The sequence below is a fragment of the Canis lupus genome, chromosome 25, assembly GCF_048164855.1.
Source record: "Canis lupus baileyi chromosome 25, mCanLup2.hap1, whole genome shotgun sequence".
In the NCBI taxonomy this organism is placed as follows: domain Eukaryota; kingdom Metazoa; phylum Chordata; class Mammalia; order Carnivora; family Canidae; genus Canis; species Canis lupus.
Genome location: NC_132862.1, coordinates 35,905,649 through 35,931,014, shown reverse-complemented (window position 1 = coordinate 35,931,014; position 25,366 = coordinate 35,905,649). Strand labels below are relative to the sequence as shown.

Genomic DNA, 25,366 nt, shown 5'->3' with positions numbered 1-25,366 from the left:
TTACTTTTGCTATAAACCTAAAGGTGCTCTAGAAAACATTTTTTTAAGCATAGGTAATGTGAATATGGTAAATTTTATATTATGTGGCTTGGTTGCCAGAACTTAAAATATAAAATAAAGGCAAACAAAAAGAAGTGATCTTGACAGCAGGGAGAGAAAAACTGGCCATTATATTTAGGAAAATAAAATATGATTAATATATATGCTCTCACCAGAAACAATGAAGAATAAAAAGACAGGGAGGGTCAGAGCTGAAAATACAAAGAAAAAAAGAAAAAGAAAAAGAAAAAAGAAAGAAAACACAAACCTATTCACCACACACACACACACACAAAAAAAAAAGTCCTCTCAAAGAAGTATAAACTCTGTAAAACAGTCTGACAAGAAAGAAGATCTACAAGGACTCCATGACAGACACAAAACCTAAGAGAATTTCTTCTTTATGGACCAAAATATTCCAAAATATTGGAAAATTATTCCAATAATATAATATTATTATATTTTTATTAATATATATTATATATAAATATATATATATTAATTCCAAAAATATTCTTCAAGCTAATATTATAGGTCACTAAATTGTAATACAAATCTACAAGAATGAATAAAGAATAGCATTAATGGTTAATATGTCAGTGAATTTAAAAATCTGTATGCATACTTTCCTCTTGCAATTGCTGGTACAGATAAGATTGTTTAAAGTCACCAATACAATACCATATGATTGGACCTATACCATATATGAATACAATCTTGTGCTGTTATATGGCACATGGAGGGGAAAGAAAACATTTTTTTAAGCATTTGTTAATTTTGGGGGCGCAATTTCACCAGTAATGGTTCATTTCATGTCACCAGTGTGAAATCATGAACATAGTGTAGGAAGATATACATAATTGGTATTCAGAAACCAGTGCCATCTGGCTTCAGTACAACTTTGTAAGAAGTACAGATTTCAGTGGCACCTGGGTAGATCAGCTAGTTAAGTATCTGCCTCTAGTTCAGGTTGTGATCCCAGTGTTCTGAAATTGAGAGCCCTGTGTTGGGCTCCTTGCTTGGCAGGAAGCCTACTTCTGCCTCTCCTTATGCCTGCTGTGCTCTATCTCTCTGTGCCAAATAAATAAATAAAATCTTTAAAAATAGAAATACAGGTTTTCCACTCTTCTGAAAATAAAGTGTTCCTATTAAACTTTTCCTAAGCTGAAATGGTGTAAATTGAAGAAGGAATTATGATTAATTTCCATGGAAAATTTGTTGAGCATTCCATGGTCCTAAAAAGAATCTCTCTTAGACTTTTCTGATGCCTTAAAATACATATTGCTAATGGATGTAATTGCTAATAGATGCACAAAATAAATTGAGATCTTGAAGCACAGATCTTCCAAAATACAGTTGAAACCTACCCTTGATATCAAGATGCTAAGTGTAGTTTCTGAGGAACTTGACAAGGTCATTCCCACGGCTTGGCACATGTACTACCTCTATAACAGCAAAACTAACACTGAACACTATTTTCACCTTTTTTTAGCATAAAAGCAAAAATCCCCTTCAGATTTCTGTCATTCAGCAAAAATTGGCACTAGCATAGGCCTTTCATCAAAGCAAAATGATATGATGCAAATTTTTGTAAAATTTCTATAGGCATATCTGTAATAGGGGAGGAAAAGAGATATGTTAGTGATAATTTATTTACAGAATTTAGTCAGAATTAATTTGAATGTTATGGTGACCAGTTCATTGTATATATGTGAAGAGTGCCATCAGCAAGATGGGAGGCTGGGAGGTCCCAATGGTCATCAACCTAGCAAAAAAATAGTAAAAAGAAAAACTAAACAACTTCAAACTAGAAATGGTTCAAGGAATGCTCTGGATAACAAAGAATCATCAGTATACAAAATCTAAAAAGAATGTATCATACTCAACACCCAAAAACTAAAAAAATCCAGTAAAGAAAGGGGAAAAGACATGAATAGACATTTCTCCAAAGAAGACGTACAAATGGCCAGAAGATACATGAATAAAAGCTCCATATCAATTGTCATCAGGGAAATGCATATCAAAACCACAATGAGAGAATACCTCACACTGATCTGAATTGCTAGCATTAACAACAGAAAACAAGAAATGATGGCAAAGATGCAGAGAAAGGGAAACCTTCTTACACTGTTGATGGAAATGCAAACTGGTACAGTCATCCTGGAAAACAGTATGAAGGTTCCTCAAAAAGTTAAAAATAGAGCTACCCTATGACCCAGCAATTGCACTACATGGTATTTATCCAAATGTTACAAACATAGTGATTCTTAGGGGCACATGTACTCCATATTCATAGCAGCAATCTTTATAGCATAATAGTCAAAAAATGGAAAGAGCCCAGATGGCTAGAATATCACACAGCCATCAAAAAGAATGAAATCTTACTATTTGCAATGACATGAATGGAACTAGAGGGTATTATGCTAAGTGAAATAAGTCAGTCAGAGAAAGACAAATACCATATGATTTCACTCAAATGTGGAATTTAAGAAACAAAACAGATGAATATAGATGAAGGGAAGGAAAAATGTAAGAAGACAAAAACAGGGATAGAGGGAAACCATAATGACTCTTAACTATGGAAACAGATTGAGGATTGCTTGAGGGGAGGTGGGGGGGGGGGGATAGGGTAACTGGGTTATGGGCACAAAGGAGGGCACATGAAATAATGAGAACTGGATGCTATATGCAATTAATGAATCACTGGATTCATCCTCTGACACTAATAATACCATATGTTAATTAAATTGAATTTAAATGAAAATTTTTTAAAAAGAAAAAACAAAACAAAGAAGTATCAAAACCTGGAGCTCAAAAACCCAGGATTGCCAAATGGCAAGTAAGGAAATCATTTTACCAGCATGACTCAACCTTCCATTGAGGGCTGCTTTGCACTTTGAGGAATCTCCTCAGAGGGAGTCACCACATGGAGAGAAGTGGAACAGGAGAACTCAGCAAGCTTTACCTTGTGGACATCTGTAGTTTTTGCAACAGAGGTGGCCCACTGATGGTGACTCCACGTGATGGAGCAGAACAGAGTGCCCCCTCTACCCTGTAACTACTCCCAGAGCAGAAGCTATTGCTATGGGGAGACTGGTCTTCAGGGACCCCAACTGCTGCTTTTAGGGATTTGGCACCATTGCAAAACCACCCCACCCCCCACCACCATATACAAGATTAGGACTGCCTCTGATTTTTGTCTACTCCTAGTCCCAGGTTGGGGCTTTGTCTCAACATTACTCGGCGGTCTCTACTGACTTGAGCCCTGCCCCCACATCTTAAGACATGCCTTGGTTGCCATTAGGGGTGCATGCTGCTGCTGCCCTGAGTCCCATCTACTGGGTTCTTTGTCCTGACTCTGGGTCTTCACTGTAAAAGGTGCTTCTACTGCTTGAACCCCACTCCCAGGTGTGGACTCTGAACTGCCATTGCTAACAACACTAGTTTGTTGCTGCCTGGAATCTTTCCTCCACCTATGACAGTTCAAGCGTCTGACCCATCAACGCTAGGGCCACCCCTTGAACCCCTTCTCATAGGTTCCGTAGCAGTGCTCTGAGTCCTCATTGCTGGTAATACAGTATTGCATCACAAAACATACTTTCAGCTCCCACATCATAGCATGAACTGTCACTTGGTGTTGGCTCCTAGAGCTCTGTGCCCAGCTCCTGGGTCTTGACACATGGCTTGAACAAACTACCACTGGATCACGCTGCTGCTCTCTTGTGATTGCTACTTGGGGCAGAGTTGAAACTTTGAAACACCATCTTTATTCTATACCTTGCTCCCTGGGCCTAAGCCCCCACTGAACCTTTTCATCACAGAGCCCATGTCACTACTACATTCTTCTAGCCAGCCAGAGTCATGGTGGTGAGCCCCTGAGGCCCAAATACAATTTCCACAGAATGCCTGCACATGCCTCCATGCTAGACACTAGTGCCACAGCCTTAGCAAATGAACTTGTACACCAACATGCAATCATTGTGGTAGTTCCATCTGTGCCTGAACCTGGATAATCAGTTCCAATACTGCTTTAAGGGCTCTGAGGTCAACATGCCACACCAGACACCAAAAAGGATTCTCTCAGCAAGAACTTCTTCCCAGGTCAAGACAGGAGAGAGTGGGATGATATGTTTAATGTGATCAAAGAGAAAATGACCTGTCAACCAAGAATATCTGATTCAGAATTGAAGAAGAAATAAAGACTTTCTCAACACGCCACAGGATGGTGTGTCAAAGTGTCAACTCTATCCGAGATGGCAGCCAGAGGAGAGCAGCAGTATGACTCCAGTGCTGGTCTGTTAAATCATTTGTCAGAAGACATTTTAACTATTAGACCTGGCCTACAGAAATGCTAAAGTGAATTCTTTAAGTTTAAAAAAAGAGACATAAATATATCAAATGAGCACATTGTATACTTTAAATTTATACGAAGTCATATGTCAATTTCTTCTCAATTAAAAAAAAGGGATATATTGAATATATTTGTAAGGCCAATAGATCCTACTAAGGAAATAGCTTAAGAATATAGCTAAGACATAATAGTGGAATTAAAATGGAATACTAAAATATGTTTAATATAAAATATGTGAGGTAGGGTGGAAGAGAAACCAAGACATAAAAATAAATAGGAAAATGGTAGACCTAAATCCAATTACCCCAACAATGACATTCATATGAATTAAATAATTATTGTAATCAAAGATAGAAATTGTCATCCTGAATGAGATTATGATTCATCTATATGTTCTCTATAACACACACACGTTAGACTCAAATGTACAAATAGGTGTAAGTAAAAGGATAGCAAAAGATCGACTCTACAAACATTAACCCCATAAGTGAGCAGAAATGATTATTCTAATAACAAAGTAGCTGTTAAAACAAGAAGTATTAGAAATTAAAAGAAACGTTTCAACCTATTAAGGCTGTCAATATAAGAGGAATATAAAGTAATTATAAACATGTATTATTCACCTAACAACAGAACCCTCAAACACATGAAATATAAGCTGACAGATGTGGAAGGTTAAATAAACAAAGCAATGAGCATAGTTGGATAAACTGACAGATGTGGAAGGTTAAATAAACAATGCAATGAGCATAGTTGGAGACTTAAGAGCTTTTCCATCAGTGAGTGAGAGAATAGTTAGCTAGTCACAGAATCAGGAGACCTATGGAAGACTGTCAAAGCACTAGGAACCATCTCTACATAACTGACATATATTGAAAGTGGTTAAGGTTATATATAAGGATCAAACATTTAAAGGATGGAAATAATAAAAATATATTCTCTGAAAACAAAGGAACAACAGAAAGAAATTTAAGGAATTTCCAAACATGTAAAAGATGACCCAACATTGAAAAATTTACAGTTCAAACATGAAATCTGTGAAGATGCCTTGTATTAGATGATACTAAATTGAGAATACATTAAAATTCTTAACATGGAACCAAAGTGGTGTTTAGAGACAATTCATACCTTCGTCACTGTTACTCAAAAGGAAGAATACTATGTATGCATGACCTGAGTAGCTTTCTTCTTAAGAAACTTTACAGAAGGATCCCTGGGTGGCGCAGCGGTTTAGCGCCTGCCTTTGGCCCAGGGCGCGATCCTGGAGACCCGGGATCGAGTCCCACGTCGGGCTCCTGGTGCATGGAGCCCGCTTCTCCCTCTGCCTGTGCCTCTGCCTCTGTGTGTGTGTGTGTGTGTGTGTGTGTGTGTGTGTGTGACTATCATAAATAAAAAATAAATAAAATAAATAAACTTTACAGAGAAGAGCCAATTAAAGATATAGAAGGTAGAAATGACAAACATACATTTAGGTGAAAGCTGATTGTGAAGTATCAATAGTTAACTCATGCAAGCCCCATATGAATCAATGCCCAAATATATCCAAAATCATCAGCAATAGAATGGATGAATACACTGTAGTAGAATCAGACAGTAGAAGAGTAAGGAGTATGGACAAATTACAGCTTCATGCAACTATATTAATGAATTGCACAAGCGTAGTTTCACTTGAAGGAGTCAAAAATAAAGTATGCATACTGTATGATTCCATTTATATAAATGATTGGTAAACAGAGGTGAGAACACAAAGAGGCATTTTGCAGTGCTGGTAAAATTAATTTTCTTATTCTGTGTGATGATGAGACTTGAAAATTCAGCCATCTGTTGACATGCATTAAGTATGCATCCATCTGTATGTACATTATGCCACAGTAAAACTATCATAAGAGAATATTATGAAAATATGCAAACATATTTAAAACTATACATAAAATTGGAAAAATCCTACCAAATACAACTTGTGAAAACCAAAACCAAAGGAAAAAAGAATATCAGAAGTGTCTTACAACTTCTAGCACAATTTTATCTGCAAAGCAGAATACTTTTTACAACCATTTACAGAATGTTTAGATGCTTATGAATGAAGAAAATGTAATGCTGATCAAATACCAAAAAGAAATCCTTGTAGGGAAGAAAAAAGTTGCTAAAAAAAAATGTGTTATATGCATTTTGATGGAAATACTTTTAAAAAAAGAAATTACATGTTAGTGGCAATAAAAAATAGATTTGGACAATATGTAAAATAAAGGACTATGACATAAGTAGATTTATTGAAGCAATACCATGTTGGATGGATTTCCATTTGAAATTCCATAATCTTAATCCATCACATGAACAGAGCAAAGAAGATCAAATCATGTGATTTCTCTGATGCAGAGGCAACTGAAAAAACTAATATCTATTCTTAATTTAAAAATAAAATTTAGAAAGATAGAAATAAACAAGGAACATCTAGGCAAAGTTCTAAAATAGATACAATAACTGAAAAAGAACTGTTATGAACGTACTGTTTACAAAAATAATGGTTTTTAAAGTGTGAAATTGACATAAAAATACATAACAAGATTAATGAAACAGATTGGAGAGTACAAATTTATACATGCATATACATGGAATGGAGATTTCAACAAAGATGCAAAGTCAGTCAGTGGAAGAAGTATAATCTTTTTCAACAAATGTTGTGGCTGGGCACTGGGTGTTATATGTAAGTGATGAATCACTAAATTCTATACCTGAAACTAATATTGTACTGTATGTTAACTAACTGGAACTAAAATGAAAACTTGAAAGAGAGAAAAAAAAACAAATGGTTGTTGAAACAATTCAGTATCAAATCATATTAATGTTTATATACATTATACTATAAAAATGTTAAAAATTGCTCATACATGAATGTAAACTATAAAATTTCAAGGAGATGTATTAGGAAAAAACACACCACTTAAAGAGGGACAAAGATTTCTTAGAACACTAAAAACATGATCCATAAAAGAACAAACTGATCAAGTGTAGTCCATCAGGATAATTTTCTCTTTGAAGAGAAAAGAAAGATAAATCATAGACTTCAGAGAAAATACAAATCATACATCTAATAAAAAAGCCTTGCTGCCAGGATACATAAAGAATTCTCAAAATACAATAATAAAAATTAAATATATAACCAAAATATTTTAGTAGTTAACTTCATCAAAAAAACATAAATGGATGGGTAATGAGTATGGGAACAGATACTCAACACTGTCAGTCTTAGGAACATTCATATTAAGACCACTACAAATCAGACTTCCTGTTCTGGAAAGATAGAGAAGATAAGTTTTTCACTATTCCTCCCATCAAATAGAGCTGAACCCCCTGGATATGACAACATGAGAAGATTTAGACAAGTGATGAGAAAGCTAACAGAACTGGGCACTCCAGATGCAAAGAATGACATGGTGGTGAGCACCCTGGAATTTCTCTTTACCTCATATGTTCCAGACTGGTGCCAGAGAGGCTGGCAACCCAAGGGCACCTGTAGGTACAGAAAAAGTTCCCAAAATGTTTTTTGTCTCCAGTCAAAATAACAGAAAAAAGTCATGCTAGAAGGACAGAAAATTTTTAGATGCTAAGTGCAGTATTCCAAATGAAAACAATGGACTATTCAGCAAAAATATCACTTTGGAATGTAGGGGAAATCAAGACATTCTCTGATAAAGGAAAACTAAGAAAATGTGTCACTCCAGTCCTACTCTGAAAGAACTGCTAAGGGAATTATCTAAACAGGAATTAAATGATAATGGAAGGAATCTAGGATCATCAGGAAAAAGAACAAAAGACAGAATAAAACTATCCTTAGGTCTAATGGACTTTCCTTCACCTCTTGTGTTCTCTAAATTGTTTGCTATTTGAAGCAAAATTATACCATCCATGTGACTCTCAATATAAGTAGAGAAATATTTAGGAAAATTATAAATAGAGCACAGTAAAGGAATGTAAAGAAAGGTACGGGTCTATATTTAAATCAAAATGCTGTGGGTTGTGAAAGACTGTGGATTGTGATAGACTGTATAGACTGTGATATATGTATATATATGTATATTATATATGTATATATAATTATCTAATGATATCTAGTGTCTAGTATCTAGTATTTATATTATAAAGCAGATTAGATCATATACGGACATATATGCAGGTTTATATATATAAAGTTATTTATGAAGAAAATATCTACTTTGCTATAAATTATACTCCACAAATTAGGTCATGATGTAGAAAAGTGTAACCTTTTATTTTATCTCACAGCATCACAAAAAATAAATTCCCAATAGGTCATGAACCCTATTTAAGAGTTAAAAAATAAAGAAATAAAGATAGATAAATCCTGGAGAGTAACATAGGAAATTATATTCATGTCCGTTGACTGACTTCTGAAATCAGTCCAAAGTAACTACTAAAACCCAAAATGATAAATTGGACCAGAGTAACATTAATAAATTTTTGTCATTAAAAGACCCCAATTTCAGAGTAAAAATGCAAGTCACAGAGTCAAAAATCCATTTGCATCTTATAAACTCAGAAAAGAGCTCATATCTAAAATATTACAGGAACTTTTTTTTTTTTTTTAAGATTTCATTTATTTGACACAGAGAGAGCACAAGTATGGGGAGTAGGAGAGGGAGAAGCAGACTCACTGTGGAGCAGGGAGCCCAATGAGGGACTGTATCCGAGGATCCTAAGATCATGACCTGAGCCAAAGAAAGGCAGACACTTAACCAACTGAGCCACACAGGCGCCCCTAGAAGAAGGACGTCTAAGAAGGAAAAAGAAGACACCATCTCATAGAAATGGGCAAGAGACATATTCAAGCACTTCTCATCTCACAAAAGAGAATATTCTAATGATTCACAGCCCAGAAAAATGGTGTTATAGAATCACCAGAACTTATTATATTAAGTTTTTTGAGGCTACTGAGTTTTAGAACAAGGGACTATTTTGTATAACGTGTATTTACACAATAAACTAGAGAAATATAGGGATAATTTCATATACTGAAATATATACGTATATGTGACCATGTAATTTCATACTAATGCTTAGAGGAAAATAATCCTCATATAATTATTAATTAAATTAAATATAATATTAACTTTTAAGTTTTTAATAAAATCTGGAAACATTTGAAATCTTACCATGTCCTCTTCATCATCTATGCAGAGCAGGTTAGAGTTGTTAGAAGCACAGGATGCCAAACTCTCATTCCATGGTTTTCTTTCAGTGCTAATGTAATAGCAATGGTTGGAATATGTAAACCACTCTTTCGGACAATGACCACAGTGATAAACTAAAGAAAGATTATAAAATATCATCCAAAAGAAGTTTGAATATTAAGAAATTCAAATTAAGTTACATACTTGCATATGTATACATACCCATACATGCTCACAGGATGGTATAAATAGAACAAAATTGGCTCATACACTCAGCAAAGAATGGCTGGTCTAGCATTCCCTAATGTATATGTTCATATAAAGCAAACACACAAAAATATCCATTTCTACATGACCTGAGAGTTTACTGAATGAAATTACTATTTAAAAATAGTAAAATGATTCATTTCTTACCATGCTATATATAGCAGGAGTGAAATTAAGGTAACAATGGATATGGAGATTTAAATGAGTATTTATTCAGATTGTTCCATTAAAAGTAATACCCTCCTATAATCATTATTTCTGAGTTTATTACATGATTTTCTAATTTATTTTTCCATAAATAATCCATTGTCATCTTTTCCTAGGCTAAGATAGAGATAAAATAGAAATTATACTAACAACAGAATTTTGAAAATGATGTTGTACCTCTCTGGTTCCTTGTTTCCAGATATGTCTTATTTTGCTTCAGTCCTTTAGTAGCTAGAAAATTTAAAGCAATCCTCTTAAAACTTAATATTAAACTAAATAAATCATATGATTCGAGTTTCTTAGTTTGAAATTTAGTGTATTGTTTAGGATGAGAAAACTCTGTAATAAAATTGATCTTACCAGTTAAAAGTTAATAAAATGATGAACACATGGGAAAAAGTATTTCAAGCCTGAAGAACAAACCTCACCACTCCTACAGTATTTGATTTAACTAATCTCAAGAATTAATTTGTATATCTCAATAAGGCCTCTTCTATAACTTGTTGAGGTATGAAATCTGAACATATTCATAATAATCTTTACCTTATTGTTATTTCTAATGTGACAAATCCAAAATAACCATTCCACACTTAGCATATGGGCATTAAAATGAGATAATACAATTCAATAATGTTATGCAATATTTCAAGGTATAACGGGTACTGATGATGATCATTAAAGTGAAAAATTCCTTTGTAGTCATTCAAACACTTACAGAGAATACCAGCTATTGTGACCACAGTGGACATCAAGACAAGGCAGATGATTCCCAGGATCCCAGCAATGAGCTTCTCTGGACATAATGGTAAATATTAGGAAGAGAAATGAAAACACTGACAAAGGATGGATGGAAATAATCATTTAGGAAATTTACATACAAGAGAACCAATGATGCACAAGGAGTCACATATAAAAACATGGCCCCCAAACTGTATCGACCATTGTAATCTTCTCTCAGAATATATCGTTGCAGTTGCAGTAAATCTATTACCCCATAAGATGTGATAAAGACCACAAATTACAATTCCTGAACACAGTTAGTTCTCAGTTTCAATTATAGTACCATATCCCTACTCCACATTCTGATCCTCACAAATGAAAAATATAGATCATTCCCTACTTGTTCACCTATGCCCCTGCACCCCAAGAGTACATCCTAGAACAGTTATGCTGTGTGTGTAGTGAATGTTTTACCTTTGCAGTGGTAGTACTTTCCATTCTCTTGAAGATCCCAAGAAGCATTTTGAAGATTTAATTCTGCATAGGTTATTTCCTGCTCAGTTACTGAAGTGGAACACTTAGTGCCCTTAGCTTTCATTTGCTGTCTTTTTGAGTTTTTCATGATATTAAGTTCTCCATAGGTAACCCCTTGGTTATTCATCTCTTCAGGTGAGTAGTGGCAGGCACAGTGCTGAGTGGAACCGAACTGAAGGACTTGATGAAGAGTATATGTAGTGACAAGACTGCTAGGACAGTCACACGGGGTGGAGTGTAGGGTGAGTGAGTTCATTTGCAGTTGAACAATGTAAAATCTGGTACTAATTTCCTTACATCTTTGAAGAACTGTTTTATGATAGAATAGGTATCTCTACAATGACGTTCTATGTTTGACACAACAGTATTGACTAAAAAATGTAAAGCAATAAAGTTGTCAAGGAGAAAGCAATTCAGGAATAATATTGTCCTTAATATAAGGTCAGATTGCACAGAAGCACTTCAATGGTAGTAGAACAACTGTATTAAAATTAAAATGCTGTATCAGAAAAAATGCTATACCAACTTTTTGGACAATTTTTAAGTCCATACTGGTTAAAAATTGAGTGCTCTAAGATTAAGGAATACTAGTTTTAGCACAAGTAGGAATTTCCTGTAGCAAATGACTTTTATTTTGGACTTATATTTCTTTACTAAAGGGTAATGCAGTGCTATCAAGTGAATTTTTACTTTGAATAATTGTTGAGTTATGAGAAATCATTAAATTTTAAAAGAAAGATTTTATATTTTGAAAAATGTCACAACACGTAAACTTCTTAAACCTGAACCATATTGCAAACAAAAAAACAATAAATATTTTTTGAAGTACTTATTTAACACCAGAAATTGACATTGATTTGATGGCAAAGACATGAAACCATGAAATGATAAATACAAGTGTAGATCTTTTGGAACAAAAGATAAAACAAGTGTAGATATTTTGGAACAGATGGAACAACACTGTTGGTACAAACTTCTAGAAACATCTATGAATGTCAAAAGCTGTGAGGGTGGTTTAATTGTATACAGAATTCCAATAAATTAAATCAATATATTTTCATAATTCAGTCAATGAACTCTCCAGTCAGGGAGATCTGGAATTCCTCGTAGCTCTCAAACTTACAAAGTATGACCTTTAACAAATAACTTCCTGTCTAGCTATCTAGTTTTTACTAATCTAAAATGGGAATTAAAAAAAAATTAAAAAAAAATAAAATAAAATGGGAATTAAAATATGTATAAAATAATATATATAAAGCACTTAATACTCCACCTGGGTTTCTAAGCTGTCAGTTATACATCATTTATTTTGATTATTTATAGCAGAATAGTCACATTATCAGTACTCATTCATATCCTTTAAACCATGTAACATAATTCACTAGATAGAGGTGTCTTTCAGTATTAAATAACTTCTTTTACTAAAACTTATTCAACTTTTTAAAAAGTCTTGATTGTTTATACTTAAATTCAAATTAGCATTTCATAGAACGTGCCTCATTTTGCTTTTTATGAAAAATCAAAGCACTTCATCTAAGCAAATGTATGAAGAGTTACATTTGATTGTGATTTGATGGATTCATTTTAAGAATCAATTTTTAAAGGCTCAACTAAATATAAAAAATTTATCTGATTATATCTATAACTAATGAAAGTCCAAATTGAGTTCCTTGTCTTGATGCTTATGGGATCTCATTTGAGTTATCTTGATTTGCAAACAGTTTGTGCCTGTGTATATGCATTTACTTACTTCTCCTCAGGCAAGAATTTGAATATTTTAAGAAGTTCTCCAATGTATTTCAAATTCACTTTTGTTTGTTACTCTGAATTGCTGGAATAAAGATACCAATGTTCTCTGTGATTTAATTATATATTAATTGTACCTCAGTTGCACCCCATCCAGCATTTGTATCTCCCACTAAATGAGGTGTCTAGGAGAGAGACAGGGCAGTAGTGACACATACCTTCTGTTGGCCAGTCTTGCATCTTCCAGTGGGAGGTCAGACAATATCTGTGGTCTTCACAGACTGCCGGCCCTGTGAGAACCCAGAGTGAGGCAATAGTGGAAAAAGTTGATTTCTCATCAATGTGTCACTTAAAATTTGAACAGGAAATTCTTACATTTTGAAGACACTTTATCTCATCACACACGTTCAGAATGTCTGAGACTTTCAGCTTGTAGTGTGTCATTTAGTTTGTCCCTTGGTAAGTACCTCTGAGAAATTGTTATGTTCCACAAGATATTGAGGTCAGAGACTTGGCCACCCAGGCTGTCACTCACTTCCATCTGATTCACAAACACGGAGGACTTAGGCCTTATGAGAAATGTCCTAGATGTTTAAGTTTTGCTTTTAAACAAGGTTGCTAAATCTTGGCATTACATTCTTCTTTCTAATGCTCTTGCCATGTCACATTTATTATACTGAATATATTTTAAAACCATCATCCAGTGACAGATATTTAATGATACTTGACACAAATTTTGAAGACTTGCTATAATCAATTTTATCTCTGTTGCAATGACATCAGTTTCCATACTTCTCAATTTTTGACTTTGTTAATATACCTGCAATTAATTTTTTTGTTATTTGTAAGTAAGTTATTTATGTTTCTGCTTTAAAAAACTAAATTTCTGTGTGAAGGAATAAAATTGAACAATAGCATCATACCAGATTTGAATATTAAATAATTATTTATATTATTATTTATTCATCCTTCAATGATAATTGTTGCTTGTATTTTGATAGGAATATTTGTTGTAAATTAAGAAAACCCTAAGACTATGTAGGGAGAAAAACAAATGTAATTTTTGAAAATTTCACCTCACTGAAAAAATTGGGAGAGGCCAGAGAAAGTACTTTTAAAACACAATTAAATGACACATGAACATCAAAAGAAATAAAACATTAAATCTAAATTGCTTAATTTGCAGTAACGGAAATCTTTTCCTGTTTTTTACACTATTGGAGTTCACTTGCAAATAATTTTTAAGGAAATTTACATGTGTATTTGCCTGGTCTGTATTTCTGTGTTTTGTTTCATTCTGTTTTATTTTTGCAAAACTGAATGACAATTATATTTTCATGTATTTATTTTTAATGATGGACAATTGACATACAATATTATATAGTTGTAGTATAAACATAGTGATAAAAATTTATATAGCTTCTGATACAACCATTATGATAAAGCTCACTACTATTTATCACCATAAAAATTCATCCAGCATTACCCACTATATTCTGTATGCTATGATTTACATTCCTGTGACTTATTTATTTTATGACTGAAAGATACCACATACTTCCTTTCAACTGTTCAGAATTTCCACCCCACTCATGGCAATCACAACTTTTATTTCTCTACATATGAGTATATTTCAGTTGTTTTTTGTTTTGTTTTGTTTTTAGATTTCACATTACTAGTTAAATCATGAATTATTTGTCTTTTTATGTCTAATTTAATTTAGCATAAAACCCTGTAGGTCTATCAATATTGTCAAAATGACAAAAAAATTCATTCTTTTTTCATTGCCAAGTAATAGTCCAGTGTGTGTGTGTGTGTGTGTGTGTGTGTGTGTGAGTGTGTGTGTGTGTGTGTGTGTAGCTGCTATTTATGCATTTATCTATAGTTGGACACATGGGTTGCTTCCATATCTTGGCTATTGCATGTAATGCTGTAATAAATATATGGTAGTTATATCTCCTCAAGTGAATGTTTTCATTTTCTTCAAATAGATACCCTGAAGTGGATTTTCTGCACGTTATGGTATTTTGACTTTTAATTTTTTGAGGAACCTTCATAGTGCTATCCATTGTGACTACACCAATTTAAATTGCCACCAACAGTGCACAAAAGTTATCTTTCTCCACATCCTGTCTAATATTTTTTATTTCCTGTTTTTTTTTTGGTTCTGACGTGTGTGAGGCGATATCTCTTTGCAGTTTTGGTTTACGTTTTCCTAATGATCAGTGATGTTGAGCATCTCTTCATGTGTCTTTGGCCTTTTGTATATCTTCTTTCCAAGGATATCTATTCAGGTCCTCAGCCTATTTTTTTTAAATCTCTTGTTTTTGTTCTTTTGGTGTTGAGATGTAGGACTTCTTTATATATATTGGATATTAACCCCTTGTTGATATATCATTTGCATTATATATCATATGAATTTGTTACATTTATTAGGCTGCTTTTTTGTTTTGTTGAAGCTTTCCTTGATCAGCATAAGTTTTATACCTTGATGTTATTTATTTTTCATTTTGTTGCCCTTACCGAAGGAGATATATCCAAAAGAGTAAAATTAAGATTTATTTCTAAGATTTTGTCACCTATCCTGTCTTTAGAATATTTATGGATTGGGACCTTATTTCTAGATCTTTAACTTATTTTAGGTTTATTTTTGTGTATGATGTAAAGAGTGGTCCAGTTTTATTCTCTATCACAAAGTCCTCCATTTTTAATACACCATTTACTGAAGACTCTTTACCCTATTGTCTATTATTGCCTCCTTTGTCATATACTTATTGACCATATAAATACAGGGTTGTTTCTAGACTTTGTATTCCATTTCTTTTATCTATATGTGTATTGTTGTGCCATACTGCACAAATTTCTACAGCTTTGTAGTATAGTTTGAAATTTTTAAAATTTGTTTTTATTTAAGTTCAATTTACCAAAATATAGTATAACACCCAGTGCTCATCTCATCAAATGCCCTACTCAGTGCCCCACATCACAGTTACCCCCACCCCCGGACTGGGTCCCCTTCCATAACCCTTTGTTTGTTTCCCAGAGTTAAGAACGCCTCATGGTTTGTCTTCCTCTCTAATTTTTCAGATACCCTCCTTTCCCTTATAATCCCTTTCACTATTTCTGATATTCCCCGTATGAGTGAAACCATATGATGATTGTCCTTCTCTGATTGACTTATTTCACTCAGCATAATACCCTCCAGTTCCATCCACATCAAAGGAAATGGTGGGTATTCATCTTTTCCGAAGGCTAAGTAAAATTCCATTCTCTCTATATATATCACATCCTATTTATCCACTCCTCTGTCAAAGGACACTGTGGCTCCTTCCACAGCTTGGCTATTGGGGACATTGCTACTATGAAATATTGGGGTGCAGGTGTCTTGTTTCACTACTCTGTATCTTTGGGGTAAATCCTCAGCAGTGCAGTTGCTGGGTCATAGGGTAGCTCTATTTTTAACTCTTTGAGGAACCTCCATTACTCTTTTTCAGAGTGGCTGTACCGGTTTGCATTCCCACCAACAATGCAAGAGGGTTCCCCCTTCTCCACATCCTCTTCAACATTTGTTGTTTCCTGTCTTGTTGATTTTCACCACTCTCACTGGTATGAGGTGGTATCTCATTGTGGTTTTGATTTATACTTCACTGATGGCAAGTGATGTGGAACATTATCTAGTATGCTTTTTGGCCATGTGTATGTCTTCTTTGGTGAAATTTCTGTTCATGTCTTCTGCCCATTTCATGATTGAATTTTTTGTTTGTTGGATGTTGAGTTTAATAAGTTCTTTATAGATTTTGATACTAGCCCTTAGTGATATGTCATTTGCAAATATCTTCTCCCTTTCTGTAGGTTGTCTTTAGTTTTGATGACTTTTTTTTTTCTGCGCAGAAGCTTTTTATCCTGATTAAGTCCCAATAGTTCATTTTTGCTTTCATTTTCCTTGCCCTTTAGATGTACCTTGCAAGAAGTTATGGTGGCCAAGTTCAAAAAAGGTTGTTGCCTGTGTTGTCCCCTAGTATTTTGATGGATTCTTGTCCCATATTTAGATCTTTCAACCATTTTGAGTTTATCTTTGTGTGTTGTGTAAGAGAATGGTCCAGTTTTATTCTTTTGCATATAGCTGTCCAATTTTCCTAACATGATATATTGAAGAGACCATCCTTTTTCCGGTGGATATTCTTTCCTGCTTTGTCGAATATTAGTTGACCATAAAGTTGAGGGCCCATTTCTGGGTTCTCTATTCTGTTCCACTGCTTTTGTACCAGTACCATACTGTCTTGATGATCACAGCTGTGTACACAGCTTGAAATCTGGCTTTGTGATGCCCCCGGCTCTGGTTTTCTTTTTCAATATTCCTCTAGCTATTCAGGGTCTTTTCTGATTCCATACAAATCTTAAGATTATTTGTTCCAAATTTCTGAAGAAGTTCATGGTATTTTGATAGGGATTGAAATGAATGTGTATATTGCCCTGGGTAGCATAGACATCTTCACAATATTTATTCTTCCAATCCATGAGCATGAAATGTTTTTCCATCTCTTTGTGTCTTCCTCGATTTCATTCAGAAGTGTTCTGTAGTTTTTAGGGTATAGATCCTTTACCACTTTGGTTAGGTTTATTTCTAGGTATCTTATACTTTGGGGTGCAATTGTAAATAAAATAGATTCCTTAATTTCTCTTTTTTCAGTCTCATTGTTAGTGTATAGAAATGTCACTGATTTCTGGGCACTGATTTTGTATTGTGCCACATTGCTGAATTGTTGTATGAGTTCTAGCAATCTAGAGGTGGAATCTTTTGGGTTTTCTATGTACTGTATCATGTCATCTGCGAAGAGGGAGAGTTTGACTTCTTCTTTGTCAATTTGAATGCCTTTTATTTCCTTGTATTGTCTGATTTCTGAGGCTAGGACTTCTAGTACTATGTTGAATAACAGTGGTGAGAGTGGACATCCCTGTTGTGTTCCTGATCTTAGGGGAAAGGCTCTCAGTTTTTCCCCATTGAGAATTATATTTGCTGTGGGCTTTTCATATCCCTATCCCTACACTTTGAAGAGTTTTAATAAAGAATGGATGCTGTATTTTGTCAAATACTTCCTCTGCATCTATTCAGAGGATCCTATGGTTCTTGTCTTTTCTCTTATTGATGTGATCTAATATGTTGATTGTTTTACAAGTGTTGAACCAGCCTTGAATCCTGGGGATAAATCCCACTTTGTCATGATGAATAATCCTCTTAATGTACTCTTGGACCCTGTTGGCTAGCAGCTTGGTGAGAACTTTTGCATCCATGTTCATCAGGGATATTGGTCTATTATTCTCCTTCTTGGTGGGGTATTTGTCTAATTTTAGAATCGAGGTAATGCTGACCTCATAAAACGAGTTTGGAAGCATTTCCTCCCTTTATATCCTTTGAAACATCTTTAGTAGAATAGATATTATTTCTTTTTTAAACGTTTGATAGAATCCCCCTGGGAAGCCATCTGGCCCTGGACTTTTGTGTCTTGGGAGATTTTTGGTGACTGCTTTAATATCCTCCCTGGTTATTGGCCTATTCAGGTGTTCTATTTCTTCCTGTTCCAGTTTTGGTAATTTGTGGTTTCCCAGAAATGCATCCATTTCTTCTAGATTGCCTAATTTGTTGGCATATAGCTGCTCATAATGTGTTTTTAAAACCATTTGTATTTCCTTGGTATTGATTGTGATCTCTCCTCTTTCATTCATGATTTTATTAATTTGAGTCTTTTTTCTTTTTAATAAGGCTGGCTAGGGGTTTATCTATCTTATTAATTCTTTCAAAGAACTAGCTCCTGGTTTTGTTTATCTGTTTCACAGTTCTTCTGGTCTCTATGTCATTGAGTTCTGCTCAAATCTTTATTATCTCTCTTCTTCTCCTCGATGTAGGCTTTACTTGCTGTTCTTTCTTCAATTCTTTTAGGTGTGAGGTTAGCTTGTATACTTGAGTTTTTTCCAATTTTTTGAGGGTTGTTTCTATTGCGATATATTTCCCTTTTAGGACTGCTTTTGCTGTATCCTAAAGATTTTGAACAGTTGTACTTTCATTTTCATTAGTTTCCATGAATCTTTTTAATTCTCTAATTTCCAGGTTGACCCATTCATCTTTAGTAGGATGCTCTTTAACCTCCATGTTTTTAAGTTTTTTCCATATTTCTTCTTGTGATTGAGTTCTAGTTTCAAAGCATTGTGGTCTGAAAATATGCAAGGGACAATCCCAATCTTTTAGTATTGTTTGAAACCTGATTTGTGATCCAGTATATGGTCTATTATGGAGAGAGTCCATGTGCACTTGAGAAGAATGTGTATTCAGTTGCGTTTGGTTGGAAAGTTCTGTATATATCTGTGAAATCTATTTGGTCCAGTGTATCATTTAAGGCCCTTTTTTCTTTGGTGATGTTCTGCTTAGAAAACCTGTCCTTTGCTGAAAGTGGCATGTTGAAGTCTCCTACTAATAGTGTATTATTATCTAAGTATCTCATTACTTTGGTTATTAATTGATTGATTTTCTTGACTGTTCCCACATTAGGAACATAAATATTCATGATTGTGAGGTCTTCTTGTTTGATAGACCCTTTAAGTATGACATAGTGTCTCTCTTCATATTTTACTACAGTCTTTGGTATAAACTTTAATTTATATGATATGAGGATTACTACCACAGCTTTCTTTTGAGGACCATTTGAATGGCAATTAGCTCTCCACCCCTTCATTTTCAGTCTAGAGGTGTCCTTAGATCTAAAATGAATTGTAGACAATATATAGATGGGCCTTCCTTTTTTATCCAGGCCAATACCCTGAGTCTTTTGATTGGATCATTTAGCCCATTCATGTTCAGAGTAACTATTGAAAGATATGAATTTAGTGTCATCGTATATTTATTCAATCCCTGTTTTTGTAGATTGTTTCTTTGGGCTCCCTCTTTCTTTTACAGGATCCCCCTTAATATTTCTTGCAGATCCGGTTTGGTGGTCACATATTCTTTCAGTTTCTGCCTATCCTGGAAGCTCTTTATCTCTCCTTCTATTCTGAATGAGAGCCTTGCTGGATAAAGTATTCTTGACTGCATGTTCTTCTCATTTAGTACCTTGAGTATATCCTGCCAGCCCTTTCTGGCCTGCCAGGTCTCTGTGGAGAGGTCTGCTGTTTTCTGATATTTCTCCCCATATAAGTTAAGAATATCTTATCTCAAGCTGCTTTAAGAATTATTCTCTTTATCTTTGAAATTTGCAAGTTTCACTATTAAATGTCAAGGTGTTGAATGGTTTTTATTGATTTTGGGGGGTCCTATCTCTTGGATCTGAAAGACTGTTTCCCTCCCCAAATTAGGGAAGTTCTCAGCTGTGTTTTGTTTAAATATGCTTTTGGTCCTTTCTCTCTCTCTCTTCTGGAATCTCAATTAGACGTATATTCTTCCTTCTCAAGCTATCATTTATTTCCCTAAGCCTTTCCTTGTGGGCTCTTACTTGTTTTTCTCTTTTGTCCTCTGATTCAGTCCTTTCCATCAACTTGTCTTCTAGGTCACTCACTCTCTCTTCCACCTCATTAACTCTAGCAGTTAGAACATTTAGTTTGGATTGCATCTCACTTAATCTATTTTTAATTTCTGCCTGATTAGATCTCAATTCTGCAGTAACAAAGTCTCTAGAATCCTTTATGTTTTTTTTTCCAGAGCCCAGTCACTTTGTAATTGTACTTCTGAATTGAATTTCTGACATTATATTTAAATCCATATTCTGTAACTCTGTGGCAGAAAGTATTGTTTCTGGTTCTTTCTTTTGTGGTGAATGCTTCCTTCTCATTCTTTTGTCTAGTGCAGAGGGGCTGTATGAGTGAGCTGAGTCAAAAATATCAACCATGACCTAAGTAAAATACACCCTAGATGATTCTGAAGAGATCAAAGATCAGAAAATAAAAGAAAAAAAAAACAGACTAAATAAAACAATAGAACCATTAAAGTGAAAGCAAATTTTAAAACAAAGTAGTAAAAATAAAAAGCCAAAAACCAAAAACAAAGAAAAAAGGGGGGGGGGGGGATGGTGGTGGTGAGGAAGTGGTAGTGAAGAGACACTGCAGTGTACCTGAGGGGTCCTAGAGGGTGATCCTCTTGGTTCTGAGTGTATTTTGTTTGTATGTTAGAAGATGCTTAATCCCAAATTTATATAAACCAATAATACTTATATAAAGACCCAACATTTACCACAAAAACATAAACAAAATAAAAGATGGGGACAGAATGGGAAGGGAGATTATAATCTCATAGAATGAACCAAGACGATGTTCCACTTGGTTCTGGGTGTATTTTGTTCATGTTTTAGAAGGCACTAACTTCCCCCATTGTAAAACAAAATGAGGCAGAAAAAACAAAAAACAAATAGCCATATCTTGTATATCTCCCCAAATTAAACTGAATATGTTGAAGGGAATCCAGAAGTGAAAAATATCTAAGACATGTAATTGTAGAAATATGAAAGTCAAAAAGGAAAAGAAAACTTAAAAATGAAGAGCTGGTAAAATATTGTATTTAAGCTGGGAAAAATAAATATTGGACATTTTTAGTCTGATATAAAAATGAGTCGTAATAGAAAAAGAAAGAAAAAAAACCATCTTGTTCTATTGACTATTTTCCCACAGTCCTGGAGCTTTCCAGTGCTGCTTGGTCAATAAACTTGCTCTTCCTTTGTTCTTCCAGCAGCTCTTCTGGGGGAGAGGTCAGCTGTGCTGATTCTCAGGTGTCTGTCCCTGGGTAGAGATGCCCCACCCCTTTCCATGTGCTGGGCTCAGTGTGAGCTGTTTATCCTGTGAGGCCTTTGTTCACATATAGTGGCCCCTCCTCAAGGTGAAACAAAGAGGAAAAACAAAAATGGCGGCAGCTAGATTTCCCACTCTGGAGTCAAGCTCCCCACAAGTAACTAATGCAGTCTCCTAGTCCATACTAACCTAGATGCTCCTGGTGGCAGGTGCAGGTGCACTGATCTGCACAGCTTGTGGGACACCCAGAAGCAGAAGAGTTCTTGCTTTCCTGTTTCCTCCCCACCTCCATCTGTCCCAGAGAGAATGAAGGATCGCTGGCTTTGTCCGCTTGAGTGCCCTGGGATCCGGGGGCCCCTTGCCACTAGACCCAAGCTCCCAGGGACCGCCTCTCCCAAAGGGAATGGTGTACAGCCACCTCCATCCATTGCCAGCCTCTAGGGTAATGGCAGCTCTGGAGTCGGCCCACTTAACCAACTGGCTTCTCCCAGATGCCCCCAGAGGGCTGTGGCACTCCAGCCCTTTACTGATACTAGTTTGCAGTGAGTTTCTCCCGAGCGCCCCTCCTCTTATAGTGACTCCAAGAATCTTGAGGCTTCACTGTCCCTCCTGCAATTCTGTCCAATTTTCCTGCTAAGCATTTTTCTGTCAGGGAAAGCTCAGGTGTGGATTTTTAAAGTTCCCACTTCTCCAGGTCAGGGCTTTCCTGCCCCGAAGGCTTTCACCACTCTATCTTAGCTCTGCTAGTCACAGTTCCCCTCCCCTAGTTTATTCTTTTTATTTTTTCACCTTCCTACCTTGTTAGAAGTAAAAAGTTTTCTCTCTGTAGCATTTTGGCTATTCTCTCTTTAAATCTCAGGTCAAAATTGTAGGTGTTCAGGATGTTTTAAAAGTTATCTAGGCAAATTTGTGGGGCCCAGTGAGTTGAGGACCCCCACTCTTCCACCATCTTGCCCCTCCCTACTATGTTTGAAATCTAAGAGCATGTTACTTCCAGTTTTCTTCTTTCAAAAGATTGCTTTGGTATTCAAATCTGGTTTGTCTGATATAAGTATTGCTGCTCCTGCTTTCTTTTGATCTCCATTTGCATGATAAATGTTTCTCAACTCCCTCACCATCAATCTGTAGGTATCTTTAGTTTTAAAAAAAACAAAGTCTCTTTTAGGGAACATATAGGTGGATTTTGTTGTCTTTTTTCTTTAAAAGATTTTATTTATTTATTCATGAGAGTCAGAGAGGGAGAGAGAGAGAGGCAGAGACACAGGCACAGGGAGAAGCAGAAGCAGGCTCCATTTGGGGAGCCCGGCGTGGGACTCGATCCTACGTGGAGGATCCAGACCTATGATGTGGGTCTCCAGGATCACTCCCTGGGCTGAAGGCAGAGCTAAACCACTGAGCCACCCAGGCTTCTCAGGGATTTTGTTTTCTTAATTAATCCTGACACCCTATATCTTTTATTTGGAGCATTTCATCCATTGAAATTAAAGTAATTCTTGACAGAAATGATTTATTACCATTTAGTTCCTTGTTTTGTCATTGTTTCTGGGGATTTTCTCTGATTCTTTCTTGTCTTTGTCACATTTGTTTCCTCCTTTTCACTTAAGAGTCCTCTTTAATATTTCTTGTAGGGCTGGTTTAGTGATCACAAACTTTTAGTTTTTGTTTTTCTGAGAAACCTTTTCTGAGAGAACCTCTCTCTTTCCATTCTGAATGATATCCTTGCTGGATAGAGTATTCTTGGCTGTGGATTTTTCTTATTCAGCACTTTGAATACATCTTGCCACTGCCCTCTGGCTTATCATGTTTCTGCAGAGAAATCTGCAGCTAGCCTTATGGGTTTTCCATCAGAAGTTAAAGACTTCTTTTGTCTTTCTGTGCTTAAGATTTTTTTCATTATCATATTTTGCAAAATTAATTACAACGTGTTGTGGTGTTGGCCTGCTTTTGTTGATTTTGCTGGGAGTTCTTTGTGCCCTCAGGATCTAGAGTGTAAAGAGAGACAAAGAAGGCATTATATAATCATAAAGAGGACAATCCAATTAGAAGGACTAACTATTGTAAATATTTGTGTATTCAACATGGGCACACCCAAATATGTAAAACAATAACAAACATAAAGGAACTTATTGATAATATACCATAATATAAAGGATTTTAACACTCCATTTACATCAATGGACAGATTATTTAAACAGAGAAAGCAAGGAAACAGTGGCTTTGAATAACACACTGGATAGATGGACTTACAGATATATTCAGAACATTCCATCATGAAACAGCATATTCTATATTCTTTCAGGGGCACCATGGAGCATTTTCCAGAATAGATCACATATTAGATCACAAAATAGGTCTCAACAAATACAAAAAGAGGGGCGCCTGGGTGGCTCAGTGGTTGAGCATCTGCCTTCAGCTCAGGGTTTGAACTTGGGGTCCTGGGATTGAGTACCACATCAAGTTCCCCACAGGGAGCCTGCTTCTTCATCTGCTTATGTCTCTGCCTCTCTCTCTGTGCTTCTCATGAATAAATAAATAAAATCTTAAAAAATTAAAAAAATACAAAAAGTTTAGTCATATCATGTGTCTTTTCTGAACACAACTCTATGAAACTTGAGGTCAACCTCAAAAACTTTTTGGAAAAAACACAAATACATGGAGGCTAAACAACATTGTAATAAACAATGAGTGGGACAGCCAGGAAATGAAAGAAGAATTAAAAAAAAATACGTGGGAAGAAATTATAATGAAAACACAATGGTCCAAAACATTTGGGATGCAGCAAAAGCAGTCCTAAGAGGGAAGTATAGAGCAATACAGGTATAACTCAAGAAGCAAGAAAAATTTCTAACAAGCACCAACTGAGAAATGAAGAAGCAATATATATAGTATATAGAAATAGATAAAGAAGAAGAAATATCTTCTTCTCTATCTATCTATCTATCTATCTATGAAGAGAGATTATTCAGCCACAAAAGAATGAATGAAATCTTGTAATTTGCAACAATGTGAATGGAGGTAGAAGAGTATTATGCTCATCAAAATAAGTCAATTGGAGAAAGACAAACATAATATGATTTCACTCATGTAGAATAAGAAATAAGGGGAACAAACCAACAAAAAAAAGAGAGGTAACGCAAGAAATAAATTCTTAACTATATAAAACAAAATGATGTTTGCCAGAGGAAATGTGGGTGGGGCAATGAGTGAAATAGGTGATAGTGATTAAGGAGTGCATTTGCTGTGTGAGCACTGGGTATTATGTGGAATTATTGAATCAGTACACTGTATACTTATACATAATATTACAGTATATATTTGATACTAGAATTTAAACAAAAACTTAAAAAAATGAAGATTGGATATTTAGAGTCTTTTGTAGTTTCATACCAACCTTAAAGTAATTTATTCTAGTTTTGCAAAAAATGCTATTAGTATTTTCATAGGGATCACATTTAATCCATAGGTCATTTTGTGTAATATGGATATTTTCACAATGTTAATACTTTAGTCGACAGCTATGGTATATCTTCCCATTTACTATTTGTAA

At 35.0% G+C, this 25,366-nt stretch overlaps 1 protein-coding gene across 1 annotated transcript in view; it reads right to left on the bottom strand.

Annotated features, from left to right (window-relative positions):
- Positions 1-25,366, bottom strand: part of LOC140616709 (uncharacterized) — a 49,913-nt gene that overhangs the window by 6,686 nt on the left and 17,861 nt on the right. Inside the window, exons 7-11 of the mRNA XM_072797429.1 lie at positions 13,272-13,343; positions 10,769-10,846; positions 10,231-10,284; positions 9,562-9,713; positions 9,064-9,117 (exon numbers count right to left, since the gene is read on the bottom strand). Coding sequence (XP_072653530.1) covers positions 9,064-9,117; positions 9,562-9,713; positions 10,231-10,284; positions 10,769-10,846; positions 13,272-13,343 — 410 coding nt within the window. The remainder of the gene's footprint in view (positions 1-9,063; positions 9,118-9,561; positions 9,714-10,230; positions 10,285-10,768; positions 10,847-13,271; positions 13,344-25,366) is intronic.